The sequence below is a fragment of the Sphaerodactylus townsendi genome, linkage group LG03 (assembly GCF_021028975.2).
Source record: "Sphaerodactylus townsendi isolate TG3544 linkage group LG03, MPM_Stown_v2.3, whole genome shotgun sequence".
NCBI lineage: Eukaryota > Metazoa > Chordata > Lepidosauria > Squamata > Sphaerodactylidae > Sphaerodactylus > Sphaerodactylus townsendi.
This window is the reverse complement of record NC_059427.1, coordinates 43,994,375-44,008,411: the sequence shown is the minus strand read 5'-3', so window position 1 is coordinate 44,008,411 and position 14,037 is coordinate 43,994,375. Positions and strand designations below refer to the sequence as shown.

General features: G+C 40.3%; 1 protein-coding gene across 2 annotated transcripts in view; it reads right to left on the bottom strand.

Annotated features, from left to right (window-relative positions):
* The window catches only part of GRM7 (glutamate metabotropic receptor 7), a 651,468-nt gene that overhangs the window by 131,449 nt on the left and 505,982 nt on the right, over window positions 1-14,037 (bottom strand). For both annotated transcript variants that reach the window (XM_048487962.1, XM_048487963.1), the window contains exon 8: window positions 3,364-4,299. In XM_048487962.1, the coding sequence (XP_048343919.1) occupies window positions 3,364-4,299 (936 nt within the window). The remainder of the gene's footprint in view (window positions 1-3,363; window positions 4,300-14,037) is intronic.

Sequence of the window (14,037 nt, the reverse complement as noted above, 5' to 3'; positions counted from 1 at the left end):
GCGGCTGCGGTTGCTGCTGCCTTCATGGAGAGAAGTGCCATCCATGTTGGGACTACGCTCGCTGGCAGCAGCAACCGGGGGGGCAGCAGCAACCGGGGGGGTTGCATCAGCAACTGCGGGGGGGACATTGTGGCTCCAGGAGCTGCCATGGAAGTAGCTGGGATGCAGCTGCCAGGCAGGAGGAAGAAGAGAGCAGGTCAGTGGGGGGGGGGAGGATGGAGGGGAGGGAGCTGCAGTTGTGCATCCATGTCCCATGCAAAAGCCCCTCCCACCGCACCCTTTTAGAGTGCCCTTCTTGCTTCCCTCCCTGCTGCCTTTCTCCCCTGTGCAACTTTTCCACTTTGCCCCCCATCCCTTGCCCCCCTCACCTTCCACCTGTAGCTGCCCCCTTTAGTCTGCATCCTTTGCTGGATCTGTCCTCCCCTCGCATCAGCCTGTTGTATTTTCTCACACAACAGACATTATTGTTGTAACCTTTTCAACCAAAGGAACTAAGTAGAATTGTAACTTCATCCACCATGTGCTCGACCGTCTTTGTTTTAGAACGTTCCACTTGGGTTCTAGTGCCTACCCACTAGTGCCCATGCAGAGCATTCTCAAACAAATAGGGTCTAGCACATGGTGGATGGTTCTGCTGAGATCCTTTTGCTGAAAAGGTACCAGTCCAATATAAAACATAAAGGCACCAAATAATTTCATCTGCAGTTGGAATCAATAGCAAAGGGTTGTTAGTTGCAAAAAAAAAACCCTTACAAAAACACATGTAATATTAATTGAACTGAAGGTTTTTTTTAGGATAAGCATTACAGATACAAAGTACCACAAGTGGTCGCCCCACCAAGTGTAACTCACCAAAGACAGAAAGATCAAGACTAAGGATGCCAGCCTCCAGATGGGACCTCCGGGGATCCCCTCATATTCCTGAGTTCATCTCCAGGGATCAGGTTCTCATTACGAGAATGGCTGGTTTGGAGGAATTACACTCTGGCAGCATTTGTACCCCACTAGGGTCCCTAATGCTTCCCCAGGCTCCATCTCCAAACCTTCAAGAGTTTCCCAACATGGATCTGGCAACTAAACTATGGGAGTAATGCTAAGCAGATGTACTAAGAAGCAAGCTCCGTTTGATTCAGTATGGCTTACTCCTAGGGAAGTGTTGTTAGAATTGCAGGGTATGGTTTAGATTTTATATTCCTAATTCAGATGGGTAGCCGGACAGATGGAGATTCTCAAGAATCTCAAGATCTTTACTCCGGACTTCATTTGTGAAGGAAATCAAAGGTGTTTCAGGAGACCACTCTCACATCCTCTAATTTGAACACTAGGTACAGGATTGCCAGCACAAAACGTGCTGCCCCTTTAATAGAGGCTTAATGTGTGGAAGATTAAGGGGTTTTTTTTCCCATGGCAGAAGGGTAAATCACATCACTTGGTAAATAACTGCCCATTAAACTTTTATTAACAGGCCAGGGCATTTTTCTTCAGGCAGCTGGCAGCCTTTCCACCTGTGCCTCCACATCATCACAAGAACATTTACGTTTATTTCCTTGTTAAATATTGGTTACACAAACACAATATTTTTAAAGAGCGTAACAACATTTAAACTCAATGGTATTCGGTGCTTTTTCACAATGTCAAGGCAGGTTTCTGCTTTTTACAAACCTCCCGGACTATTCATAATCCTTTTCTTACTTCACAAGTCATATATCTGAAATGACATCGGTATTGTTTCTAACACTACTTGGCTTGTTGTCATTGATTTTCAAATGAAGTATTGAACACACTGATCTTTGTAACTAGGTCGCCGGGGTGTGTGTAAGAATAATAAGCAATGTGTAAATGTTCTGGAGAAATAGATTTAGCTGTGCTCTCAAGAGAAGCTTCTCCCTCCGTTGAGAGATCAAGGCCACACAAAATGCAGGGTAATCTTTTTTCCTTGAGGTATTTACAAACAGTCTGGATGAGTCTTATCTGTGTATAGCTCAGGTCTAGGGAATCCTACAATTATAGAAGATTGGACTAGATGATCCAGGAAGGAGAGCCTCTGCTGCAATGTTTTTAGTTAATAATATAATAAGTTTCCCCTAGATACTTGCAAAGAAAGACAATAAGAAACTAAACTTTAGATAAAGGGGAAGGATTCCTCTAGCACCACCTAGAGAACTGTATACAAGCACACTGTGTGTGCTTAACCACAATAAAACACAATGTGTTTTTATTTTTTTAACTGTTCACTTATCCATAACACTGGACTATATTTAATTGTATTCTGCACAATTAGGCAAAGCAAACAATCTCCAGGTCCTGACTCCAGGGATTGAATCCCCCCTGTTAATAAAATGGAGTCACGCGTCATTCATAAGCACACATCCTACACCAAGCCCACTTTAAAACAAGATTTCCAGCTCCGGAACTCTCCTTTGCCTTCTCTCTTTGTTAATATCCAAATAAAATACAAAAAATATTGTTTGTGATTCTCTTTTATTCTAAGTGCCTCTTGGTCTTACAGCTTCCATCACACTATAAAGTGCTAAATAAGAGTAACTGTGGATGTACAACAATTTTGTCATGAGAGAACCAGCACTGTGGTCTAATTCAGTGAACACAAGTAATGATCACCCATTCAGTCTCCCCCGGGCTAATTTTCCCCTTCCTTTAATCACTTAGAACTTAGAAAATTCAATTACACCATTACATTTTTTTTAAAAAATGTAACTATTCATAATTACACTAGTGGAACTGCTGACTGAAATAATTTCCTATTGATACAGTTAACTGATCACAGTAGCCTTGTATTATTGTTTAGTTTTATTTGTATGGAACTCCCATTCATTCTGAGTTTCCCAAAGATATGTAAAAAATCACCCAGAGATGTCATTTGTATTGATCAAATTCAATACAATTATTATCAAAATTCAGAACCTTGGTACATTGTTTCTTATCCTTCTGAATACTCACCACTGGGCATGCCTTATTCATATTAATAAGGCTGAGTCACAATCTGTACTTTGAAAAATGTGTCTGTGATATGTCTATTTGTTCAACAGACCCCTTTGCTCTCAGCAATAATGTGCTCATTTAAGTTAATCTGAACTCCAAACATGTGGATTGGTACACCACTCTTATTGAGAGATGCTAATTTTACATCCTGTAATCAAAGTGACTTCACAAGGAGCGGTCCCTTGTGTTAAGATGACAACTGATTTCATTCATCATTCTGGAAAAGGTATAGCTTAAAACAAATGCCGCCATGAAACTGACAGATCAACTGAATTCAAACTGTTTTCCAATCACCCAATTCATGTCTATAATGTACAACTTATTTTTATAATGATTGAATGTAAATGATTTAATTGTACATACCTTTTCTGCTGCTTGGGCAGTGCAAAAAAATATTGGAATGAAGGCAAGCCATACTATACAGGTAGTGTACATAGTGAATCCAATGGGTTTGGCTTCATTAAAATTCTCTGGGACACCCCGAGTCTTGATGGCATACACAGTACATGTAACCATTAGCAGAATGCTATACCCTAAGGAACATATGATTTGTAGATCCGTAATGTCGCATTTGAGAACTCCTCTGGCTTGATTTGGTTCCATAGTCTTCTGTTCATCATAATCTACAAAACTGTTGGGAGGGTCAACCGCAAACCAAATGAAAACCCCCAAAAGCTGTACTGATATCAAACTTGATGTGATTGCTAGCTGTGATGTTGGGCTAATAAGCCTGGGCGCTGTCACTGATTTTTTGCCCTGTTCAAATATGCGGTAAATACGGTTTGTTTTAGTCAACAGTGCAGCATAACTTATGCACATACCCAATCCAAGGAAGATACGCCGAAAGGAACACACTGCAACATCTGGCTTGGCAATCATTAAGAAAGTGATGATATAACATAGAAATATCCCCGTCAATAAAACATAGCTGAGTTCCCTTCCAGAAGCCCGCACAATTGGGGTGTCATTGTATCTAATAAAGGTTGCCATAACAAAAATGGTGGCAATAATTCCAAGCATGGCCAGGAAAACTGGAATGACAGCCCATGGGGAATGCCACTCTAGCTTTACAATAGGGATCGGGCTGCATCCGGTTCGATTCTCATTGGGTCGCTGATTGTAGGTGCAGACTTTGCAGTTTTCTTCATCAAATTGATATTGGTATCCATCACACAGCTCACACTGCCAACAGCAGGACATCCCTTTAATAATCCTCTTTCGTTCTCCTGGTTTACAAGGAAGACTGCAGACAGAAGAAGGGATCTCCTTCACTCCCTTTCCCCACTGCATTTCATCCATCTATGGAGAAAAGAATGTAAAGTCAATGGGGTTGGCTATCTGGATATTAGTATCAAAAAGTGCCAGGCAACTGAAGAATTTAATGGCAAAAGCAACGTAAAATGAATATGTGCAAAGATGGAATTTCTCTTATAGTTAAGAATGTCCCATTTTTTAAAAAAACCCTCCAACCTGCAGTATTTTGGTGGAAATTGTAATACACGAAGATTACAATATACAAAAAGTTTTTAAAATCATAAAATAACCAGTATACAAAATAAATAGGGTTATTAAACAAAATCTGCATTATTTTGATTATGCATTTTGTTGGATTAGTACAGTATTATTTGACCCATGTATTTTCTTATACAGTAATAGACAAATAACTACCCAACATTCTTAAGGTATAAAAAAACATTTTTCACAGCCATGAAAAGTCCATGTTCATAGATACCACTTGAAATAAAGTTTAATGAACGTAGAGCCCTGGATCAGATTTAGACATCTATATCTGCAATTTTCAAAACCATTTTTTGAGATTCAAAGTTGAAACTGAGCAATGGAGCTTAATGCAACTTCTTTGAAGTAAATTCATAGTGTGGTTGACATTCAGGTCTATACATATTATTTTCTGATATGGAGATCCAGGACCATTTTAGACACTATATTCTTGTTAAGGCTAGATGTTCTGCATTTGTTCTTCAGAACACAAGTGTAATAGTATCGGCTAGGCATAATGGGTAATAAAGTTATAGCAACTGCAGTGATTGTGGTAGGTCAAAACTGTGTCTTCATGATCTTCCCTCTTATGGGGAAGAGGAGTGCAATTTGAACAACAAATGTAATATTTCTTGAGCTGAAATCTTGAATAGATGGAAGACTTGAATTTTTGGAACCAATTAAATTATAATGGTTTTTGAGAATTTGAACAATTAAGATATACATTATTTATTTTCCTGTTCACTTCTTTTAAATGTATGTGTCTGTGAATGTGTGTCTTTTGTATAACTTTCAAGAAGAATTACTAAAAAGGAATGTTTTCCTTGTACTATAAACTTCTGCTAAATTCAGACAAAAGATATAACACTTTTACAACATTATGGGATGGAGATCTAAAGACTGTAGTAATGGCCAGGACTTGGTCCAGGATATCTGCTTCATCAACCCTGGCATTATTCAATATGGATACAATATACATTACTTTATAGAAGATATCTTGTCCCGGTCCAATTAAATAAGATATACATTACAGATCGATTTAAATGTTGGATATGTAAAGCTAATCGTGTTGGGTTTTTTTCTTCTTGGATAGAAATTTAACTGAGTCCAATATGGTTGATCATGATCATGGTGTTTCCCCTTCCACTTGCAATGTGCACTGTAGACTTCACGAAAAAAAGTGCAGGTGTCATGAGAGACAAACAAGAAAGATCTTTTCTAATTTCAGAAATAGTGATTCCTCTTGTTTACCTAATTGTTACTTTGTTCTTAGACAAAGTTTAATGCAAGCTCTTCAGGAAAATTGACAAAAAGTTATTGAATCCAAGTGGTAATCCCGTATTCAGTCTGTCCTGAAGAATGATATGAGGGGTTTCTGGTCAATTGTGGCCTGTGGTATGCACACATCTGCTGTGCCAACAACTAATATAGAACAGCACACGTGGTTTACCTACCTCCAAGAGGTGTTTGGTGATAACCAGTGGCAGAGCTACAAGTGGGCGTGAAGGGGCACATTGCACCGGGCGCACACCTGGGGGGAATCGCTCCTGACCCCACCCCCTTGTCCCACCTTGCCAGGCCTGTTTTCAGAAAGCTGTTTTCTGCCAGATGGAAAAGGTAAGTGGGAAGGGGCCGTGGGAGAAGGGGGGCCACGGGGGGGGGGAGAAATCACAGAGTGTGCCCTGGGCACACTCCTGCCCAGCTATGGCCCTGGTGATAACTGTGGCAATTATCCTCTAGATACCCTGTTTTCTATCTCAATTGTTTCCACCTGGCCACCTGACGAAATTCGACCATTAATTGAGCAACTTAAGTCCCATAAAGCCCTGTGTCCTGATATCCTTCCACCAGAGTTATTTAAAACAATCATTGATTGGTGGTCTTCACTCTTAGCTTTATTGTTCACTTCATTCAATTGTTCACTTCAGTCACTTCAGTCCCTTCTTCATGGACCAATGCCATTGTAACCCCTATATTTGAAAAGAAAGACCATACTCTTCCAGTCAATTACAGGCCCATTAATCTTCTCTCGATAACTGGTAAGCTTTATGCTGAATTTCTGTTGAACAAACTCTTATACTGGATTGATGCGAACAGGATCCTGGGTCTAGAACAAATTGGTTTTTAAAAAGGGTATTCCACCTTAGACCATTGTATGGCCTCAATTATTGTTATTTCCAAGTACATTAAGAGAGACAAAGTCAATCTTTTTACTGCCTTTCTCGATCTTTAAGAGGCCTTTGACTCAGTCACAAGAGAGCTTCTGTGGCAGAAACTTAAGGCCATGGGTATTGATTCTAGACTTCTAGGGCTTATAAAGCCTTGCACACTAACACTACATGCCAAATGAAATGTTCACCCGTTGGTTTATTGACTCCTAAAATCATAATAAAGTAGTCAAACAAGGATGTGTTATGGCCCCCTTTTTGTTCAATTTGTTTCTTAATGACCTTTTGAGAACTGTTGATTCACATTGTCCTACCCTAGGTAATGTGTCATTGCCAATATTACTGTATGCAGATGACATGCTCCTATTATCCCACACCAAGGTTGGTTTAACCTGCCTTTTGTTTAAATGCAGTGAATATTGTGCTAACAAATTGTTATCAATCAGCCCACTTAAACCTAAGATCTTGGTCTTTTTAATCACTTTCAAGTCTACAAATTGGTATCTGGGTAGTGACACTCCTGAGCAAGCTAACCTCTACAAATATTTGGGTATAAATTATCACCACAAAGCTAGTTGAATCAAGCATAGGAAGATCATAGTTAAGGGCTGTTAAACTATCTCAGGTTTATACCGGCAGCCCTAAGGGTATTCAACTCCAATGTGACTAAACAGCTTCTCTATGGGGTTCCCCTATGGATCAATGCCTGATGTATTTCACGGGAGCAAATATAATCCAGATTCCTCTACAAACTATTTGGGGTCCCCCACTGTGTACCTTATGCTGTCTTGAGGCAGGACAGCACCATTTGGAAACAAAAAAAACCCTTAAATTTTGGGTCCAGCTATGTTTTTTTCATGATTCAAACAGTCTTATCTATCTTGCCCTTCCTCAACTTTAGCTTTCTGCTTGGTAGGCCCTTATTGAGTCCAACATTTTTCCCCCTGGGTTTTACTTGGGACTAGCTTCACATGCTTTCCTCCAACAAGATCCTCCATTGTATTAAGGAGTGATTATTTGACTAGGAATATCAACTATTAATTGGCAAAGCAAGGAGTCTGTATTCCCCTCTCTATTTTTATATTATACCCAGGAAATGTAGGATCGCTGGTTATCTAAACATACTGTTTGACCTCCAAGCTGAGATGGGTGGTTACCAGAGCAAAAACCAATACATTTCCTCTCACACTATCTCCAGAGAGATTTACAAAATCTCTACACTAGAAGGACGTTTGCACGTATTGGCTAACTTCTGAAGAGTTGCTAGAGCACATTTTGTTTGCCCAAAATTTACAGAATTTAGACCCATTTTTTTCTTAAGGCCTCAATTTTGACCCTTGTCCACCTAACTCAAAATCAAATTATTTCCTGAATAATCAGGACCCTACATTATTGGAAATGGTGGCCAATTTCCTGATTAATACTCTGAAATAATCCTTTGGGTTTTCTTCTCTGTTTATATTATGTTTGTATACCTTTGACATTCCTCCCAGTTCTCATACCTTGAAATTTTTATTTGGTGTTTCTTTTTTGATGCCTAATAAGGGTTACTGAACTGATGGTTGATTATCTATTACACAAATTATTAACAAAATTAAGAACATTGTTACTATGCTAACAGTACCATCTCAAGCAGGGTTACAACTTTCTAAGTCCATTTAAATGGGTTAATTAATTGTTAAATTAAACCCACTAATTCTTCCTTTAAATCTCTTCAGGGATTCCTACCAAGGTAGTATGAAATTATGAGTTTTGAATTTACAGTTGAAATATTTCAGTAGTGTGGGCCCAGTCCAGAAATCAGTTATGTCCAAGGATAATTAAGACACTGGAATTAATAGATATTGACGATTCTAGGATTAGGTGAAATGGACAGGCTTGCAAGTCATCTCTGCCAAGAAAAATAGTGTGTTCTCACTAATAAACATATATGCCAAGGATCATGTATTTATGGCTTACGCAGGCAACTGGTACAATGCATTATGGAGGGTTTGCTCTGAAGTTTATTGTGCTCTTTCTTGAAAAAAAGAGTCCTTCCCCTTTTCTCTTTGGATCATTGGCTAGAATCAGAAATTCAATATTCTTCCTTTGATAGCACACTGTGAATGAGAAAGAGAAAAAAACATATATTTTCTTTATATGTTTTCAATTTTCTCATTCACAGTCCTCATCTGTGCATTGTGCTATCAACTTCTATTCCCAACCAGCTCTCTGTTTCAAACCCACAGTTCCCTTCAGAACTTCCTTCAGCTTCATGCTTGAGTCAAATAACAGTCAGAATGCTGGGTTAGAAAGAAGAATACATTGAATAACAACATCCACTGGCCTATTGCTGTGATCCTATCCAAAGTGCTGTAGTGTATCCTTACTAAGAGAAGGAGAAGGAATGAGACAGAAGGAAAAGAAATTGGGCCCTTCAATTGCTATGTCTTCATTCATTCTGACAAAGTGTTAGGAATGTTACAAACCAATCCCACATTAAGAAGAAAGCTAGAAACACAAAAAAGAGACTAACAGCACACAAATTTCTTATCCTGGTTCCATGATTTTCATTAGTTGATTTAGGCAAATCACAAACTTGTGAGGAAAACTAGGTGACATAATATACAATACAAGTTATTAGTTGCTAAACTGGTATGGAAAAAATAGCTTAAAATGTACATCAGGAATCAGGCGTAACAATCTCTTAAAAAACAAAGCAACATAAGTGAAAGAAACACATTACTCATCACATAAGAACAAGAGCATAATAAAGTTGCTGGTCTCATTATGGTCAGCAGGAGCTGCAAAAAAGGACCACCATTTCTGCATAGTCACATGTCTCCACAGATATGCATTATTGTGTAAATTTAAAAAAAAGATTTCACCTCAGCCCCCTCCAAAAGATAGCGCAAAGAGGACTGAAAATGCTCACTGATGTTTGAGGAGCATGGGTGTTAGCTGGGGCAGGAGTGGGGGAGATGAAACTAGGAAGGAAGGGGAAAATATGTGTGGCTTCATAGCGCCAGTCCTGAGAAGCAGGGATTATGGTTGCATGCGGCACACCATGAGTTACTCATCTCCCTATCATAATTGCCTAATCCCCCTGTTCTGGATGCTATAAGGACCCTAGATATTTTCACAGTCTTGGATGGCATACAATTGGAAGAATTTGCTGTAAATACATAAATGAGGCATCTCACCTCTTTCAGTCCTAACTAATTAGTGCAAGTAGAAGAACAGAAGAAGAGTTTGGATTTATATCCCACCTTTGTCTCCTTTAAGGAGACTCAAGGTGGCTTACAAGCTCCTTTCCCTTCCTCTCCCCACAACAGACACTCTATGACAGGGGTCTGCAACCTGCGGCTCTCCAGATGTTCATGAACTACAATTCCCATCAGCCCCTGCCAGCATGGCCAATTGGCCATGCTGGCAGCTGATAGTATGGTCCTGAGCCCTGAGCTGCAGGTATTACCTAGTGGAGGTGAGGCTGAGAGAATTCCAAAGAACTGTGACTAGCCCAATGTCACCCAGCAGCAATGTAGGAGTGCAGAAACACATTTGGTTCACCAGATAAGCCTCTGCAACTCAGGTGAAGGAGTGGAGAATCAAACCCAGTTCTCCAGATTAGAATCTACCTGCTCTTAACCACTACATCATCTCAAAATAACCTGCTGCTTCGTTGTTTTTGGCAAGAAAATTATGAAAAGCTACCTGTTAGAGAAATCACTGACAAAGTCTTGCAAAGTCAGATTGGAGGAAGATGCAGACCTTAACAAAGAAAAAATACATTAAGGTCCATTTTTTAAAAAGGCCACATTTAGACATCCTGACAAATATGTGTTTTTCTGTGATGATTTATAAAGACAGCTTGTCCTTGTGCTTGCATGCTACCTTGCTTCCCTTTCCACAGACAGAAAGAAAGAAGAGCACCTGCTTTGGGAACACTTGAATCCAGCTCCAGTTTGATGTGATTCCAAATGGAATGCCTGGAAAAAGTGGATTTTGTTTTGTCTCACAAACCAGAATTCTTCATTTGGATTAATTAGAGGTTGAGAGTCAGGTTATGGGGAAGAGGGAACCTCCCCTCCCCAATTTGCTCAGACTTGTGCATTTAGATGTCATAGCAAACTGACCTTTGATGACATTTGATTAAAACCCTACGAAATGAATGAAGCTTCAATGAAACTGTGTGTGTGTGAGTGGAGGAGAAAGGACATGAGACTTTTGACCCAATCCAGAGGGCGGGGGGATGTCTGGAAGATGTGGAGAGCCACGCTGGTGCAGATGATGCCAGTGTAAGGAGTACCAACACTGTTGGAGGGAACAAATACACCGGCATTCAGGCACACCACAGCTCTGCAGTGGCCAAACATGGAAGTGGGCACCACCACAGAGCTACACTGGTCTCTGAGCAGACACCGGCACAGGGTGGCCGGTGCCTCCCCTGGGGGTGCCTCCCCTGGGGGTAGAGCCACTTTAGTCAGCTTTCACCCAGGCTTTCGAGCCAAGAACACTGTGGCACAAGCCTGGGGCTTACGCCACTGGAAAGGGTGGCATAACTCCACTCAGCCCTGTGGAGGACTTTTCAGGCAGCCAGGGGTTTTTTTTCTCTATTTTTGCTGCCTCCCCGCAGCAACTGGAAGTCCTTTGAAGGTGACACAGCAGTGCAGCAGCGGTGTCATCCCTGGCCGCTGGAGTCCTGTGGATTGGGCTAAAAAGTAGCAGTTCAGATGTCTTATCAAAAACAGTTCTATTGCTAAAAACATTGGGGAGGGGCCACAGCCCTGCAGTACCTATACAGGATCCCACATTGAGTCACTGGTATCTTCATTTAGAAGGAATTTGGTAAGGCTGGTAAAGACCTGCAAACTCAAGTGAGTTGTTGTCAGTCAGAGTAAACAGACCAAGAAAGGCACAAGATGGATCAATAATCTGACTCAGAATAAGACGGCATCACGTGAAACACAGCAGGTGAAACCATTCTTCTGCTTCTAGGGAGCACATCTTTATGATTCTTCAAGTGCCAGTAAATTAGGTTAAATATTTATACTGAATGATGATGGCAGATGAGAGGCAGCTGCACATATATGCAGTCTCCTCTAATTCCCTTGACTAAGTTTTTAAAAGGTCCATCAAAAAGGTCTGTTGGCACAAGCATTTTCTGTTTATCACTTTATATTATGATATAGCTTTTGAAAATGATGCATAAGAACCTGGCTGCTCTTTCCAGTGCAAAATCCCAATCTATTTAGTCCAGAAGAGAACAAGATGTTATGCGCTGTCAGCAAAATCCTTTCCACTGACATGAATACGGGTTAAAAGAGAGATGGTGTTTAGTGGCTTATGCAGTACAAATTCTGCCAGGCCAACAAGGAGATAGTCTGACTTGTGCCTTTAATATAATGAAAAAAGTCAACTGTAACATTTATAAAGAAAATATATAATAACAGTATGATTTACTCTTTACTTTAATTCACTCTTGTTTCAGTTCAACAGCCAAAAGGCAAAACTAAGTCAAATGTTCCCAAATAATTAACCTAACATTAATTTTAGAACAAATACTTGTTGTAAATTCACACAGGGAGCTTCTAAACTAGTTAAATAGGTATTATTCCAGCTAGTCTTTCCAAAGAGATGGCACAAAATGATATAATGGAAGAACTGGATACTGAAATTTAATAACTTTTAATATCTCTAGACCCATAATCAACTCATATCATATTCTAATGTTATTTGTTGATAGTTGGGACATTAGGCTTACCATTTGCCTTCCTTTTTGGGTAAACCATCACATTTAGACACAATCCTCTACACTTAAGAAATTGAGAAATGGGAGGAAAATGCTTCCATGAAGCTCTAGGAGTCCCCCTGTCTCTATAGTCTTTACCATAGAGACTAGGGGAAATTCCCAGAGCATAATCTGGAATCAACATCATATCCTTCTCTAATTACAACCTCTGTTGACTCTATCCTCAATATCCCCTTCTATTTAATTAGGTACTATTGGCAGCTCTATGGGAAACTGATCCAACCTAGGACTGCCAGGTCTTCGTTATAAATGATTTTATGTTTAATTGAATTTTAATATTGTTTTATTGGTTCTATGCCGGCCTGAGCCTTTTGTGGGAATGGGCAGCTTAGAAATAATAATAAATAAATAAATAAATAAATAAATAAATAAATAAATAAATAAATAAATAAATAAAAGGAAAGATGGTTAGTATTACTGTACTTTCCAACACAGTTTGAAGTTAGTTTTATATTATATTATGTCCAGCTGTCCGGGCCCTGCGGGACCTTGATGAATTTCGCAGGGCCTGTAAGACCGAGTTGTTCCACCGGGCCTTTGGAGTGTCCAGTCGCTGAGTGGCGCCCCCTTCTTCCTCCCCCTCTCCTTCCCCCCCTGCATCTTCTTGCACATACCATCTGTTGCACTTTACCACCTATTATCCTCCCAGAGAGGAACCTGACCCCTCCCTTTTCTTTTTACTGGGGTGATCTTAATTGAATTGGCCATAATAGGGCACCTATTATGATGCTAACCGCTGTTTTTAAGTAGCTTTTAATGGATTTTAGTATTATATTGTTGTTATCGATTTAATTAATTGTATATGTGAATGTTGTTCACCGCCCAGAGCCCCCAGGGGATGGGGCGGTTTATAAATCGAAACAATAAAAAATAAATAAATAAATAAATAAATAAAATATTATAGATTATTTGGGGAATGGATTTGGGAGCACGTACATGCTAGAGCTGGTGGTAGTAAGAAATAAAGGTCAACAGGTATTAATCATAACTTGGTTTACTATTAGAACATAGCCAATATCTACACTGAGCTTCATCCCCTTCAGGCACTCCTCAAAACAACAGAGGTTGAAGAGATCTACATAACCCCAGGTAAAAGCAGAACAATGTCAGGCATCAACCACACTACCCATAGTTACCATCAAAGCCCTTGCTTTCAGAGGTGAGGCAGGCAGTCTTCTGGGCATCAGGCCAAAACATTCCCTTCTACACAGGCTTTTATTCTAATTTAATGGTTTTATCATTTCAGCAGTTGTTTTTCAATGCTTTGTACAGTTGACTGGGTGTCAACTTCATAACTTCTAGGTGGAGTCTCCCACAATTGCAACTGATATCCCAAATCCTCTGCCCTCCTGCTGCCCGCCCACCACTTGCCATCTGCCCACCCCCTGTTCATTGCCCACCCACTTGCTACCTGCCTGCTCACTTCCTGCTGCCTGCCCACTGCTCACCCACTCACTGCCGACCTGCTCACCTCCTGTCCACCAGTCACCGCTCATCACCTGCTCACTGCCGCCTGCCTGCCAGAGACATAGGAAAGAAGTTGAAGGCACCCTTTCCCTCTGCCTCTCCCTGGAGCACAAC